Here is a 17,403-nt window from a genome sequence, read left to right as displayed (position 1 = left end):
ACAGAGACAGATTGGCAGGTGAACTAATCTCTTTAAATAACGGCAGCAGCAGTCTCACCCTCAGCATTTGCTGGGTGAACGAGGCGAACAGTTCATCTCAAAAAAAGTTGATGGTGTTGAACTTCGAATTCGACTTGAGCAGAGTTCTTTGTCTTGTTGTAAACTGCTTGAAGAGAACAAGGGTATTCGAAAGTTGTTATTTGCTGCTGGCCACCTCTCCCAGGAAAACATGAATCTCGCAGCCCAGTTTCTGTTTTCGAGGTCCATGAGCAACAAACCTCCCAAGAAGATCTCTTCCGAAGACGAGGAATATGATCCCTTTTGGAGAAGGTTGGATTGAACTTCTTGTTTTTAGGAATAGCTTGCCTTTCAAATCCTTCTCTGACCCTCAGAACCTGTGGTTTGTATGGAGCAGCATCATGTGATGGCCAAAGGTTCATGACTTGCGCCTGGTTGAATCTGTCTCAGAGCCTCCTCCTTCTTCTCCTCCCTTTCCTCCTCGCGATGGTATTGTTGGAGTCCTGCTTCACCTCTTTATTTTTGCCGTTGGCCGATTAATTACATAATTATTCTGATCCTTTGAAACGATTTGACGGGAACTCCAGTGATTGTAGGGTTCAGAAACAAGAGGAGACAAATATAAGATTAAATGAAAGAGATTTAACACCGCGAGCCAGTAAACTTTATTGCACAAAGAGTGGTGAGGCTGTGGAATACACTACTAGAGTCAACGATTGAAGTCGGTACTATGTTAACTTATAGGTTAGATCAGTTGGTTAGGGAAAACTGGGATAAAGGGATAAGGGAGCAGGGTGGGTACATGTGATTAGAATACTGCTGTTGTTGAGGATAAACACCAACCTGGATTGGTTGGGCTGATGGCCTATTGCCTTGTTGTAATGCCTATGTAACTCTAGCAGCTTTCAAAATTGCTTCATGGGACTAAAACATTCCTTCTGACTGTCAATAGTTTTGGTTGGGGCTTGACTGACCCTTCAATACTATAACGGGACTTCTTGTTGGAGGGTGCAAGTGTGTGTGGCAAATTGAGAGGCTGCAAGAGTTTGTCGTAATGAAGGGTGCATTGTAACAAAAGGATTGCAATGTGAAGAGGACTATTTTCATGAGGTAATTCTCCTGGGTTATCAGAAAGTGAAAATAAACCACAAATGCTTACTTTCAATTCAAAGCTCCTGCATTTACAGTTTTCTTTCATTCTATCTCCACTTACCTTTTGTCTCTCTAATGTCTTTTCACTCTCTTAAATATCCTTATCATCTGTTGTTCTTTCAAGCCAGGGCTGTGTGTAGTTGGGCCTGTACCCTATCCTTCTGACTCAGACGTGGGAACACTACCACTGAGCCAGTGGTCACTCTGTCCCCATGTGAGCACCTCACTGGATGTCAGCCTAGTGTTCTGAGACCATAATTCTAGTCTCCATTCACCCCAGTGCTGTCTGTAGTGGGGTTTGACCCCATCACCTTCTGATTCAGAGAGAGGGAGGCAACCAGTGAGCCAAAAGCACCCCACCAATCTGCTGTATGAACATCTTCTATATTCTATAGAGCATTTCCCACCAACTGTTCATTACCTGACAACTGTTGATGTACATGGAACTGGATGGTTGGAGGATAATTCATTGGTACATGAGATCAGGTTAGCCCATAAGCTCCTTCTGTCTTGTGAACAGTCATATGTGTCTTTAATTGTTCTGTACTGTCCTATGCTCCTAATTGGCTTTATTTATTTGCAGCTTTGTTGAGTGCGTATGTGGGGACAGGTAGGTTCTTAGAGAGATTAATCTGCTTATTTTGTTCAAACACATTAAAGGTCAAGTGACAAGGTTGGCAGTTTTCATCGACTTAACTTCCCCACCACCCCACCCCCCAACAATGTTCTGCCTCTTCTCTTGGATGTACCTAGTCCAAGTGACCATTCCTCATGTTTGAGTACAGGCTATTTGATGATGAAGGCATCACAACCAAACCCAACTATATCCTTACCAATTTGAGTGCCTGCACGCACACTTGAAGCATAGACCTGTGACAACAACTTGCTTTTATATAGTGCCTTTAATGTTGGCAAACATCCCAAGGTGCTTCACAGGAGCATTATCAAACAAAAATTGACACAGATTCAAAGGAGTTATAAGGGTGGGTGACTAAAAGCTTGGTCAAAGACGGGAGTCTTAAACGAGATGCAGAGGCAACCAGGGATCTGTCTGCGTGATTCAGTACCAAACTGCAGTTTACCTTCATAAACTTGGAATGGGAAAGCCACACTTACTTAAGTTGTAATAGAACTGAGTGTTCCTCACACCCTCTAAGAATAAATAGGAGTTTTCTGTAGAAGAAATGGCCAGTAGAATATTTAAGAATATAGAGTGCAGTGTCAGGTCAACACACATGGTCTTTGCAGAATTTAAATCAATTCATGATTATTATAAAAAAAAGCCAAGATCAACGTTAGTCACAATATTGTTATGATTATTAATTATTAGGAGATGTTGTTTTCTTAATATTCATTACATGGTATTTTACACTGTGTTAATATCTTGGTGTTGTCTCTTCACCTTCACTAAATCACATCATTGGCCCTTTAATGTGGGACTGAAGAATTGGAAAATATCCAGCTTCATCCATCAGGCTTTAGGAATCCTACAAATTGGCTTCCAAACATCACAGGGGATGAATTGCCCTCATCACTACATGTGGTGACACTGGGAGTATATTTGCAAAGATTTCCTCTGGCCGGTGTTTCTAGCAAAATCGGATACAAAGCTAGGTGGGAAAGCAAGTTGTGAGGAGGACACAGAGTCTGCAAAGGGATATAGATAGGTTAAGTGAATAGGCAAAAATTTGGTATAATATGGAGTATAATATGGGAAAATGTCAGGTTATCCACTTGGGTAGAAAGAATAGAAAAGCAAAATATTATTTAAATAGAGAGAGATTGCAGTACTGAGGGACCTGAGTCTCTTGTACATGAAACACTAAAAGTCAGCATGCAGGTATAGTAATTAGGAAGGCAAATGGAATGTTGACCGTTATAAAACGAAACTTCTTGCTTTCTTATTCACATTTGGGACACTACTGCACATAGCTACAGAGCAATACTTTCCTCAGTATTGTCTTAGGAAACACCTTTTTTACACGCGTGGACAATTAAATATCGTTTTTAGAATGAGAAACCTTGTGACTTGATCTGGATACGCTTGCAATGAAGACTAACTGATCATTAGGTACAACAAGAAGACGATACATCGGGAATGTGCACGGTGTGACTGGATGTACAGCATGTGTGGTGGACACTGACTGCACAGTAGACTATGAATATGCATGGTTTGTTTTAGTTGGTTCGAACTGTGAATAAGTACATTTGAGGCAGAGTTATCTATTCACAGTATATTAAGTGCCACTACCTATCGCTCCATGACACATATATCCTGGCTCCAGCCCAGAGATGCATGGAGCAGATCTTCTAAACATAAGACCATAAGAAATAGGAGCAGGAATAGGCCATTCAGCCCTTTGAGCCTGCTCCACTATTCAAGAAGATAAAGGCTGATCTTTTACCTCAACTCCATCTTCCCGCACTATCCCCATATTCCTTGATTCCCTTAGTATCCAAAAATCTATCAATCTCTGTATTTAATATACTCAACGACTGAGAATCCACAGCTCTCTGTGTTCAAGAATTCCAAAGATTCACAACCCTTTGGGTGAAAAAAATTTCTCCTCAACTCAGTCCTAAGTGGCTAACTACTTATCCTGAGACTGTGACCCCTAGTTCTAGATTTCCCAGTCAGAGGAAACATTGTCCCAGCATCTACCCAGTCAAACCTCTTAAGAATTTAAAAGTTGCAATGATATCAGCTCTCATTCTTTTAAACTTTAGGGAATAAAGGTGTGGTTTGTTCAATCTCTCTTCATAGGACAATACCCTCATCCCATGAATCAGTCTAGTGAACCTTCATTGCACTGTCTCTAAGGTAAGTATATCTTTCCTTAAGTAAGAAGACCAAACCTGTACACAATACTCTAGGTGTGGTCTCACCGAGGTCCTATATAATTGTAGTAAGTCTTCCTTACTCTTATACTCCAATCCCTTTGTAATAAAGGCTAACCCACCATCTGCTTTCCAATTGATTGACATACCCGCATGTTAACTTTGCACCATTTGTGTACAAGGACGCCAGGTCCCTCTAAACACCAACATTGCCCAGTCTCTAATCTTTTAAAAAATATTCTGCCATTCTATTTTTCCTACTGAAGTAGCTAACTTCACTTTAATTGACTCCCCGTTGCCCCAGCCTAGAAGAGACCCAACAGGAGTGGAGGATGGTGCCTTTAGTAAAGTGAGGCCTAACGACCTCTAGAAGGGTGGAAATGAGCCCCACTTTTGGGTTGTTGCGGGGGTTTGAGGCGGGTGCCGGAGTGGGATGGTGCAATAACCCAGACTAGGGAAGTGCCCTGAACCCCCGGACCGGTAATTCTCTTCAACACTTGGTGATCGGTGCCTTTCAACAGTTTCTGAGGGGGAACTGCATGGGGTCTCTGGAGTTGTTGACAGCATGGGGCAGGTGGGTGTGGAAATGTGCCTTCACTGCCTGCACCCTGCAAGTGTGGTGCCCTCTCACTGACCCTACTGGGCATAGACCTACACCTATCAGTCACTCTCTGCTACTTTCCAGAGTAGAAACACAAATGTGAGCTTGACGGTGAGTTCCGTTAAAGTGATTCATCATTTACTGGGGGTATCTACAGCCTCGCCCAGTCCTGTCCTCACCACGTGCCAACTTGCTGCAACCATTGCTGAATAACAATGCTGGCAAATTTCCCGCTCCCTGCCCCCACCCACTTCAACAGCACCCCTCCCAATATCCTGGTTGAGATCTGCAAGTTACCAGTGACAGAGGACCAATTCAGGGGCATTGGAAGCTCTGGAATTCCCTCCCATTGCCTTCCCTGCCTCTACACCTCTCTCTCCTCCTTAAAGATGCTCCTGAAAATTTACCTCTTTGGCCAAGCTTTTGGTCACCTGTCCTAATATCTCTTTATGCATCTCGGTGCCAAATTCTGTTTGACAACGTTCCTGTGAAGCGCCTTGGGACGTTTTGCTACATTAAAGGTGCTATATAAATGCAAGTTGTTGTTGTATGGTTCGGCCACCCACTGGTTAACCTCACTGAGACATGCAGCTAGCGCTGGAGTGTTGTATTTGTAAGCACTCCGAACAATCGTTCAATCAGACTTTTCTTTTGCGGGAGGACGGAGAGTCTTTTTTTAATTATTCAACGCCAACACGTCTTCATTTGTGTTTTATACAGTGGTGAGGAAGCTCAGCAGAATCACCAACGTTCAGCCGTGAGCGGTGATTCCTGTCACCACAGGGCTGGCCCAATCGGGAATGGGTGCCCCACGCTTCGGCAGAGGGCGATAAACCCGGAAAGGCTCAAGGACTTTGGGGAGGATGAGTATCTGGAAAAAGACGTCAAGACATGGGAAATGAAAGTTACAGGCCACTCGGAAACACTGCTCAGCAATACCCCGAACATGACAGAGCACAGGCCCAGCAGGACCTCAGAAACTGGCAGCGGACAGGTTCGATTTGAGGATATCAGTGCAGCTGCCTTTAAAATCCAGAACGGAGTCCAGAAAACCCCCTGCACGGTATGTCGCTAGCTTTATTTTTCAGAGTGAGTCTTTTCTTGTGAATTTTGGGCTTACATCGATGGGGGCTGCAGCATAAGGCTGGGACTTGGCATCTCCATACCACAGCAGAGTTTGCAGCTGTACCACTGGACATGGTGGGAGTCCCTCAGAGTAAAAACAGAAAGACTTACATTTATATAGCGCCTTTCACAATGTCCCAAAGTGCATTTTACCCAATGAAGTACTTTTGACGGGTAGTCACTTTTGTAGGAAATGCAACAGCCAATCTGCACACTGCAAACTCCCACAGACAGCAAAATGATAATGGCCAGATAACCTGCTGAGTATTTCCAGCACTTTTTGTTTTTATTTATGGCCAGATAACCTGTTTGTTTAATGATGTTGATTAAGGGATAAATATTGGCCAGGACACTGGGGTATAACTCTCCTGCCCTTCTTTGAAATAGTGCCATGGGACCTTTTACATCTACCTGAGAGGACAGACGGGGCCTTGGTGTAACTTTACATCTGAAAGTCGGCCCATCTGACAGTACAGCACTCCCTCAGTACTGCACTGGAGTGCCAGTCTAGATTTTTGTACTCAAATCTCTGGAATGGGACTTGAGCCCACAACCTTCTTGACTCAAAAGCACAAGTGCTAGCCACTGAGCCACTGCACCACATCAACACGTGCCACCCCCCTCTTCCCCCATCCCTCCAATGTCAAACATGTCAGATGTATCCTGGAATAGATTGCACAGGAAAACTTCCCTACCTTGGCTTCAGCAAAGGACTTAACCCCTCTCTCAGAAAAGCACCCTTGTGTCATTTTCCCATTTCCCACAAGAACCATTCAGTGACTTCTCTCGACAAGATCTCTGCACTCTTTCAATTCTGGCCTCCTGTGCACCCCCAATTCCGTCGCCCACCATTGGTGATCGTGCCTTCAGTTATCTAGGCCCTAAGCTCTGAAATTCCCTCCCAAAATCTCTTTGCCTTTCCACCTCCATCTCACCTTTAAGACTCCACTTAAAACCTACCCCATTGGACCAAGATTTTGGTCACCTTCTCCAATGTCCTTCTTTGGCTCGGTGTCAAATTTTAGTCTGATTTTGCTCCTGGGACCTTTTTACTATGTTAAAGGTGCTATATAAATGTAAGCTGATATTATTGTTCAATGAGATTGGTAACAAACTAGAAACAGTGTTGTACTGTGGACAAGGGCAAGTGATGGGACGTTCATTGCCTCTGCAATGTTTTTTAATGCAATGCTTTGGTTCTTGGGCCTCAAAGAGTAAGTGTAGAAATTTGTAGCATTTGTTATGGGATGTCACACCAGACCTCACCTGTGGCCACTAGAGAACTCAATTGGGCTTGTACAAACCAATTTCATATCAGACCCTTACAGCTGGCAGGCTTCCAACACATCAGTCTGAGATAAATTTGAACCCTGACCCCAAAGTGGTCACTTCCTAGTCACTGGAATATGCTGATATATTAATGCCTACTCCATATGTTGTTGGAATCACCTTCCCTAACGCATGGTTTGCTGATAGATTAACATGTCGTTTCTCTAACCCCTCCCCCTAGTTCTCCCAACAACAACTTGTATTTATCTTTAATGTAATAATGTGTCCCAAGGCGCTTTACAAGGGCATTATAAAACAAAACCTGACACTGAGCGACATAAAGAAATAATACCGAGGATGACCAAAAGCTTGGTCAAAGAGGTAGGCTTCAAGGAAGGTCTTAAAGGAGGAAAGCGAGGTGGAGAGGCGGAGAGGTCTAGGGAGCGTATTCCAGAACTTAGGGTCTTAGCAGCTGAAGGCACGGCTGCCAATGGTGGAGTGATTAAAATAGGAGATGTGTGAGAGGCCAGAATTGGAAGCGCTCAGATGTTGTGGGGCTGGAGGAGATAACAGAGATAGGGAGGGTCAAGGCAATGGAAGGGATTTGAAAACAAGGATGAGGATTTTAAAATTGAGGCACTTGCTTAAACGGGAGCCAATGTAGGTCAGCGAGCACAGGGGAACGGGACTTAGTGTGAGTTAAGACATGGGCAGCAGAGTTTTGGATTTGACCTCCTGGATTAGCTTTGATTGCTTGGCTGAGCTGGGGGAGGGGGGTTGCGTGGTTGGAGAGGAATTTTCCACGATTGTTTTCCCATATTGTGCCATAGTTTTTCCTTTGCTTTTTTGCCTCACCCAAGAGATTACATGGCTGCATGGAAGGGAGAGATGCAGGTAGGCTGGGTGAGAGTCCGGGGAACCTAATACAACTTACATAACAACAGGGGCCGACACTTCAAAAACAGGTCATTGACTGTAAAGTGCTTTGATTCCTCCTGATTTAAATGCAAGCTGCTTCTCTTTCAGCACCCATTGTCAGCATCAAGTACTCCCACATTATCTGGTGCAGTCTGCATGACAACCATCTGCATTTGCACAGTCAGTCAGTGCTCTGTCCATTGCCCAAATTAGCTGTGACCAGACTTGAGTTCCTAATTGCTGCTGCTCCTATTGTGATTCCCGTAAAATCTAGGAAATGTTGCTGACTGTGACGTCAATCACAGTAGGAGCCCCAGCAGGGAGGTGCTTGGGAGAAGGAGGTGGCAATGATTTGGGGGATGTGGGAGGAGGTGGGGGGGGAAAGGTTTTTTCTAACCCTAGAGACCTTCTGTTGGGGACTTCTCAGAAGTTCTCTTTGCTCGTTTGCTTCTTGTTAATCATTCGTGTCCATTACACTCTTTTTACAGAAAGAAAGAGCTTGCATTTATATAGCAGCTTTCCTGACTTTAGAACATTCCCCAGCAGTTGTTAATCTGTTAATTGTATATCTATGGTTTGATTATACGCAGGTGGAGGGTGTTAATCGAGGTCTTAGTTGAGCACTTATAAACAGACACTCACTGAGACTGATGGAGGGTTTTTGAGTGAGGAGCTACATGTTTGTAATCCTTTTATTCTGCACAATAAATGTGAAACTGAATAAATATAGGCTCCAGCATTATCCTTCCATAACCAGCTTTCTGAAGTTTAACACCAGTCACATACTTTTGCAATGTAGTCACTGCTGTAATGCCAGAAATGTGACAGCCAATGTACACATATTTAGGTCCCACAGACAACAATGAGATAAATGGCCAGTTAATCAGATTTGGGTGTTGGTTGAGGGAGAAATTTTGGCCCGGACGCCATGAGAACACCCTTGCTCTCTTTTGAATTGTGCCATGGGATCTTTTTACATCCACCTGGGAGGACCGATGGAGCCTCAGTTCAACACCTCACCTGAAAGATGGGACTTCTGACAGAGCAGCACTCCTTTAGTACCACACTGAAATGTAACCCTAGATTATGTGCCGAAATCTGTGGAGTGGGGTTGGAACTTTCTGACACAGTGGTGAGAATGCTACCCACTGATTCAAGCTTGACACCAAATACCAGCACGTTTTCCACTGCTCTGTAACACATGGTCTAGGGTGCGATTCTCAGACTCCCAGAAATGCTTGCTAAAATTTGAATGGATATTTACAACTTGTCGGCAGTCGGTTGGCACCAAAGTCAACAATCTTCAACCTAGGTTACTTAGGAAATACGCTCCATTCTTTTTTTCCCAGTATTCCAGGCTCTCTAAGCAATATGGCATGGATATTTACTTGAAGAAGGAATACCTGCACTACACCGGCAGTGTGAAAGAGCGAGGGGTGTGGTACTTGTTGACATCGCTATCGCAGGTACGGGAAGTCAGACTCATTCTCAGCTAATTGCCCATCCTTCCTAATAAAAAGGCAACCGAGCACTGTAAGTGCCAGGAATCTCAGATGAGAACTGAAAACATTGGGTATACACGGTGACCATTCAGCATCTGTAAAGAAAAAAAAGACCATTAATGCTTTGGGTGTCGACCTTTCATCAGATAAGCTGGTCGTTTTATTATAGTTGGAAAAAATTGAGAGAGAATGGGGAGGGGGACGAAACAACACATACTAGAGTCATGGAGATGGGGTTAACGGGTTAAATGACCTGCAAACCGCTTGATAGAAAACTATAACATAAAAATAAGTCTTCTAGTCAATACATGGTAACAGCCAGACCATGAATATTCTGTTCACATGAGTTGCAAATGGCCAGCTTACAAGATCTTCTAGGATTGGTCCTCATTTAATATTCAGCGGAAGCCTCTGCCCTGGATTGGGCCATGTGCTAGATGCTTGCTAGTGGAAGTAATTTGGGAGTAGAATATCTGGAGCATCAGCGGTTATTAAAGGTCTATAGCCAGGATTTTAAAGTTATGCGGCAATTTAACAGTAAATGGTTAACCGCGGGGATAGAAATTGTTGGCAGCCCTTTAGCGGGCAAATGAAAACTGATGGCAAAACCAGCGGGTGTTGGAGCAAGAAATAGGGTCTGTGACAAACGGTGAGGTGGCTCAGCGCCTGAACTCACTGATATTTGGTTCAGTGGCGGCACCTCTTCATGACATGGCTGTGAAGAGCATTGCTCTGTTTGTTTGGCACTCCAGAGCAGCCTCCTCTTAGGACAGCAGTGCAGCGCGCCTAGCACGAGGTGTGGGTTCAGTGCTGCATATGCCACATGGAGGGTCTGCAGCAGGGCTGGAGGAAGGTGGAACACCTTGACCAGGCTGACTAGGTACAACTGCACATCAGTACCACATACCAGACAGATGCCCCAAATATGTACGTTGCAGAGTGCTGCCTGCCTGGCAGATGACAAGGATTCTATCAGCTTATTCCTTAGAAACCTGGATAGTAGAGGTCATGTTGCAGTAAATGTTTCCTATGGAATCAGAGCACAGAAGGAAGTGAGATGTCAGTGTTAATCCACTGTCCATCCTGCCTTCCTATCATTAATATATTTCATCCACCCCCCCACCCACCACCCCCTTTTTAGACTGGTTTTGAAAGACAGAGGTGGGAGGACACTGGATTTAGGTCATTACCAATGCTCTGGGGGGGAATGGGACTAATTGGATAGCTCTTTCAAAGTGCTGGCACAAGCACAATGGGCCGAATGGCCACCTTCTGCACTGTATGATTCTGTGAACGGTCCTGTTTGACTTTGCAGGAACAGCAGAGAAAGGGTGTGATCCTGGCATCAGACAACAACTTCTCCAAGGCCGTGGCTCACCACGCCACGGAGCTCCATGTCCCCGTGTTCATTATTGTGCCTACCCACACCTCGCCAGGCAAGGTGAAAATGTGCCGTGAGTACGGAGCCATGGTGATTACCTACGGAAGCAGCGCGCAGGATTCCCGGAGCCATGCAAAAAAACTGGCCAGTGAGAACGGTTACCTCTATCTGCAGGAGTGAGTTACTAAATTGCTCTTAGTTATAGACTTGAGGGAGCCATGGTAACCAAACTTGAACTTTCTCATAAGCCCGTTGGAAGGGGAAAATCGATCATTTGAAAATAGAATTCTCAGCAAAGTATTCTTTGCTGCTGCGTTAGGGAGGCCTGCTGTAACTCAGGCTTTTATTATTGAGAAGTGTGGGAGAGAGGGGTAGGGTGGTGGAGATAGGGAATTCTCCTTTTGCAATGCTTTCTGGGTAGCACACCTGATCAAGGCTTTTACAATTCTGAAGGGGTTCGATATAGTGTACGTGGAGAATTTGACTTTTTTTTCCACATGGGTGAATGCAGAACAAGAGGCAATAAATAAGAGGGGGAAGGGAATAGGGATATACGAGGGAAGAGGGTATTAGATAGGGAGGAGGCTCCCATTGTGTAAAACACCAGCATAGACAAGTTGGCCCGAATAGCCTGTTCCTGTGTTGTAGATTCGATGAGGAATGTCATAGCTTGTGCTCTTGTGACACATGCTGTGCAATATGGGTTGGTAAATTCGCCAGTGGGTATCGTTACTGAGACTTACAGATCAGGAATGCTTGTCTAGAGGCAAAATGTTCTGAGCCTTGGCCATTGGTCAGGTACAACATCTACTGCTAGGACCTATGGGAAAGTCACGGGTGCATATGACTTTCCCAAGGGGGCACATGTTTAATCAAGAAATTCTTCTTCACATAAAGAGTGATCAACACATGAGGTAGACATCCAGGTATAGTAGTGGGGGCAAAATCATTCACAAAATGAGCCTGTCTACTGTAGTTATGAGCTATTGTGGTTATCCAGAACAGTGGGATGTTGGCCATGCGGTTTTGGGAAAAGTGACCATGTTGTGTGTCTTTCTGATAGGGAGGACAGTGCACTTTACTTGGCGGGACTGGGGACCATGGGACTTGAGGTTTACGAGCAGGTAAACAAGCTGGACGCAGTGATACTGCCAGCGGGAGGACAGTGCAATCTCTTGGCAGGGGCTGCGGCCCCCATCAAACACCTGAACCCAAGCATTACTGTTATTGTAAGTTCAAGCAGACTGGCACCCTTCCACTGAATCTAAGAGGAGAGTTTGGGAAGGGTTTAACACAACATTGAAAATCTATTTTTGGAGGTGGGGGCGGGGGTTTGGCGAGGGGTGAAGAAAGGTGACGGCTGAATTTTAAGTTAATCAATGCAAAGAGTTTCAGAGTTGTAGGGAGTGGAATTGGAGACGGGCATTGATACACAACAGACGGATTTGCATCGGTCACTCGTTATCTGCCTCCCCCTCATCAATATTCAGTCGAATGAATATCCCTAATGTTGTATAACGTAGCAAGTGGAATTCTGCCCATTTTACTTTCACCACCCACACCCCACCCCCCAATCTCCAATTCCACCCCCTCAGATTGCAACACTTCTCGCTAATTTTATCAATCAGTGCCCGTATCAATTGGTCAGTTACAGCACAATCAACTCAGGGCTTAACTTTTCTCCAACAATGGTCTCTAACGCTAAGCTCAGAAGAGCATCCCATCTCTGCACTGGCCTGACAGTTTCATTAGTCACATCTCCATAGGCATCCAGAGTGCACCTGAAATAGGCATTAGTCACTTTACATATGCAAATAGGGGTGACACCTGATTGAGGCCCTTGCATAGTTGAATTGCACATGACCATAGGGTGGGTGGGACCTACTATGATCAGTTCCTTTGAGCGCTTGACAAGTCAACGGTCCTTAAAGGGACTGCCGAAGGCCGCCTCTGGAAAGTTAAGTTTTCATATTTTTACTTGTCTTATTGTGGAGGTGGGAGGGGCGGGAGTACCCCTCCTGGCTCCAAACTAAATCCACAGGCTGTTGCCAGCCACCTATTGCACCCACCCCCCTCCCTACCTCTGGACAATGGAGTTTCCCACTCTGGTATCAGGCGAGGTTAATAAACTAGACTTGTATTCCTGGTTGGCAAGCTGCCTCTGGGGCTGTGACTGGTTCAACAAATGAGGCTGGTGGACCCATTTTCTGTCAACCTGCCAATGGCCTGCTTAGATGCGCACTGAGCGTGTATCCAGATTAATTCCTGACTTATGGAAAATGGTCAATTGAGAGGGCCCTGGGTATCTGAGGCAGGGCAAGTGAAAAACATTGGCGATAATAAGCATAAAGCAAACATCTTTGCTGATGAACAATCAGAGCAGTGAAAATAATTAGAAGGTATATCACATGGTGGGGAAACAGTGCATGTTTATCGGGGTTGTATCCACTGCCTCTTCTTTCTAGTGCTTGTATTTTTCTTGAGTCTTCTCTCTGTCGGTGACACCTGGTTCTGTCTTCCTTATTCACAGGGTGTGGAGCCTGAGAGTTATCCAACACTGCAACAATCCCTCAAGGTGGGCCATCCTCCAGTTGACTCAGCCTACACCAACCACAGATTATATGGAGGTAAATGATTGCAGGAAATGACCGAGAGCTAAACTGTAGAATGGATCCTTCCTCTCAATTAGTCATAGACAGGATTACGTAAAGGTTACAACAGGCCATTCGGCCCAACCAGCCTATGTTGGTATTTACCCTCCACATGAGGAAATAGTCCTGATCGCATTTACTCGTCCTGTTCTCACCATCCCTTCATCCATCTATCCAATCTAATCTTGGCATAGTTTCTGCCTCAGCCACTTCCTGTGGGAGTGACTCACACAGCCTCATGACACTTTAGGTGAAGAAGCGTCTTTTGCCCTCTGACCTCTGCCCTCGAGAGATGCATTCTGGTACCAGCTGCAATAGCCTCCTAATCCAGCATTTTGAATTTCAATTGTGGGCAAATTCAAGCTATTTAATTGGTCTGAGCTGAGGGAGTCTCCAGAAGTTTATCTACATGAATCCTAATGAATTGGTTTGTGGAAGATGAGGCTCATAGACTGCTGGGATATGAACATGTCTCGTCATGAAGGGTAAATGACAGGCAGTGCATGGGATGTTGGATGGCAACCTGGAGTTGTGCTCAGTCTGCCTATCGGGTGGGGATGATGGCAGTGAAAAGCTTTCCTCAAGAGGTTTAATGAGTAAGGTAGTGGACAGAGAACGTCAATGTTGTTTAAGAAGTACCTTGCATTTATAAACTTACTGGATCAACAACTCTAACCTGAAATTTTTGACAGATGTAAAGCTAAACGTTCCTCCATCTCTGCATGTATGGGATGCCTTTCAAATCAGTGTTTACATCACTGTTAATACCAGCCCAATCCCCATGTCCGTGCAACTGGAGACTAATTCCAACACTAACAACTCAATTAAAAGCTAATGAGGTTGCCTGGTTCAAATCTCTCATCTCCACAATTAATAGGTTCTTAAGATGATTAAAGGAATAGATCGTGTTTGAGTAGACAGTTTGTTGCATGCGCTCAATGGGCTAAATAGCCTCCTTCTGTGCCAGAATGACTCTATGTTAGGGAGAACCAGGAATCAAATCTCCAGTTGTGGAAAAGCTGAACTCTGTTGGATGTCAGGAGGGAGTTCTATTCCTAGAGAATAGTGTACCCGCCAGGTTGTGTGGTAAATGCTAATTTGCTGAATTCCTTCAAGCGAGAGCTGGGCCTGTTTCTGGCCGGGTCGGAGATCACCTTGTACCTGTGACATTAATCAAGGCCAAAGTGCTCTCCTGGATTAGTTTGATCGCTTAAGAGGACCAGAGAGGGATTTTCCTGATTCTTTCCTCTTTAATTGGCCTGGGGTTTTTTTTTTGTCTCTCCCAGGAGATTCCCTAGCTACTGACTCCATTCCTCTCCCTAGCAACAGTCTGAGTTTAAGCCTTTCTGTTTGCAACTTTGGTGTCACTTTTGACCCCGAGATGAGCTTCCGACCTTATATTTGTACCATTACTAAGACTGCCTATTTCCACTTCTGTAATATTGTCTGACTTTGCCCCTGTCTCAGCTCACTTGATGCTGAAACCCTCATTCATGCCTTCATTATCTCTAGATTTGACTATTCCAATGCACTCCTGGCTGGTCTCCCACATTCTACTCTATGTAAACTTGAGGTCATCCAAAACTCTGCTGTCCGTGTCTTAACTCACACCAAGTCCTGTTCACCCATCACCCCTGTGCTCGCTAACCTACATTGGCTCCTGGTCAAGCAACATCTTGATTTTTAACATTCTCATCTTCGTTTTCAAATCCCTCCATGGCCTCACCCCTCCCTATCTCTGTAATCTCCTCCAGTCCCACAACCCTCCAAGATATTGGAATTCCTCTAATTCTCTATTTTTGTGCATCTCTATTTTTAAAGCTCCACCACTGGTGACCGCATCTTCGGTTGCCTCGGCCCCAAGTTCTGGAATACCCACCCTCCGCCTCTCCACCTCAGTTTCCTCCTTGAAGACACTCCTTAAAACTTACCTCTTTGATCAAAGTTTTGACCATCCGCCCTAATATCTTCATAAGTGGCTCTGGTGTCCAACGTTGTTTGAAAACTCTCCTATGAAGAGCCTTGGGACGTTTAACAACATTAAAGGTGCCATATAAATGCAACTTATTGTTGTTGTAGACAACAGTTAGTGCTACCAAACTTGGGACTCGTACATTAAAAGTTCAAACCTGTCTCTTTATTTCACAGAATTAGTCAACTCTTCTTTTGGCAGTAATGCCTTTCAGATGACTAAGAAACTAATAGATAAGATCGTTACTGTTAAGTAAGTATCATTCATTTCACAGGAGTATATTTTATAATGGCTCATGAGTTTAGGAAAGAATGTCCAGTTACTGCCATCCCCAAAATACCATCTTATTACAATACCCAGTGTGCCACCATAGTGCCATACCAATTACACCCATTAATTGGCATACTTGATAGGCACAACCAATATACCCCATTACTACCAAACCAATGTACCCCTCAGTTAACAAGCTGATATATCCATCCTGTTATTGCCACACTGAATATACCTTTTCATTATAATAGTCAATACACATCTGTATCAGCCTACCAGTTATATCTCTCACTTGATGAAATAATATACCCTTTATTGCCACATCCAATAGAATCCATTACTGCAGTAACCTATATGGGAGCTGTTAGCAACAGTGGTTATGCTACTGGGCTAGTAATCCAGAGGCCTGGACTAATGATTCAGAATCATGTTTAAATCCCACCATGGCAGCTGGGGAATTTAAACTCAGTCAATTAAATAGATCTGGAATTCAAAAGCTGGTATCATATTGAAACATATAACATTCTTGGGGGGCTTAACAGGGTAGATGCTGAGAGGATGTTTCCCCTCATGGGGAAATCAAGGGGCTCAGTTTCAGAATAAGGGGTCGTCCATTTAAGATGGAGATGAGAAGGAATTTCTTCTTGTGAATCTTTGGAATTCTCTACCCCAGAGAGCTGTGGAAGTCATTGATTATATTCAAGGCTGAGTTAGACAGATTTTTGAAATTCCGGGGAGACGATGATTATGAGAACAGGCAGGAAAGTGGAATTGAGACCAAGATCAGATCAACCAAGATCTCATTGAATGGCGGAGTGGGCTTGAGCAGCTGAATGACCTACTCCTGCTCCTATTTCTTATGTTCTTATATATCAGTAGTGGTGACCACGTAACTACCGAACTGCCGTAAAAAAAATCCGTCTGGTTCTCTAATGCCCTCTAGGGAAGGAAATCTGCCATCCTTACCTGGTCTGGCCGACATGGGACTCCAGACCCACAGCAATGTGGTTGACTCTTACATGCCCTCTGAAATGGCCGAGCAAGCCACTCAGTTGTATCTAACCGCTAGCACTGTGGGTGTACCTACCCCACATGGACTGCAGCAGTTCAAGAATGCAGCTCACCACCACCTTCTCAAGGGCAATTAGGGATGGGCAATAAATGCTGGCCTGGCCAGCGACGCCCACATCCTATGAATGAATTTTTAAGAAATGACCTAGGCTAATTAGAGATGGACAGTAACTGCTGGCCTTGGCAGGGATGCTGACATCCTGTGAATGGATTAACAAAAACCCTAATTGATGGACCTCATACACTCACCAACTGGAATAGCCATTATACCCTTTAAATGATGTTTCCTATATATTTCCTTACTGCCAAACTCGATATACTTTCTTACTTTTAAAAGGTAGAGAAAATAAATCTATCGCCCAGATAAAGCCAAGTTGGATGTGGACCCAAACAGAATGGCATGAACGAACAGGGACAGAAGGAACGAACAGTGATGGCATCTTGAAACTAGACAGTGCAGTTCTAATAGCTCAGTACCAAGGCCACAGGGAGCGGTATGAGGCAAGAAAAGAAATAAAATATGGTTTAGAGAGCAGAAGAACCAAAGACGACTTGAGGAGAACCTTTTTTTGCGCAGCGAGAGGTTAGGATCTGGAATGCACTGCCTGAGAGTGCAGCGGAGGCAGATTCAATTA

General features: G+C 44.5%; 1 protein-coding gene across 1 annotated transcript in view; it reads left to right on the top strand.

Annotated features, from left to right (window-relative positions):
- Positions 1-229: 229 nt before the first annotated feature.
- Positions 230-17,403, top strand: part of LOC137355349 (L-threonine ammonia-lyase) — a 40,980-nt gene continuing 23,806 nt past the window's right edge. The window contains exons 1-7 of the mRNA XM_068020343.1: positions 230-330; positions 5,330-5,672; positions 9,271-9,387; positions 10,739-10,980; positions 11,868-12,033; positions 13,335-13,431; positions 15,604-15,679. Coding sequence (XP_067876444.1) covers positions 230-330; positions 5,330-5,672; positions 9,271-9,387; positions 10,739-10,980; positions 11,868-12,033; positions 13,335-13,431; positions 15,604-15,679 — 1,142 coding nt within the window. The remainder of the gene's footprint in view (positions 331-5,329; positions 5,673-9,270; positions 9,388-10,738; positions 10,981-11,867; positions 12,034-13,334; positions 13,432-15,603; positions 15,680-17,403) is intronic.

Source organism: Heterodontus francisci, chromosome 42 (genome assembly GCF_036365525.1).
Source record: "Heterodontus francisci isolate sHetFra1 chromosome 42, sHetFra1.hap1, whole genome shotgun sequence".
In the NCBI taxonomy this organism is placed as follows: domain Eukaryota; kingdom Metazoa; phylum Chordata; class Chondrichthyes; order Heterodontiformes; family Heterodontidae; genus Heterodontus; species Heterodontus francisci.
The sequence above is the reverse complement of the archived record's forward strand: the minus strand, read 5'-3'. Positions and strand labels throughout refer to the sequence as shown.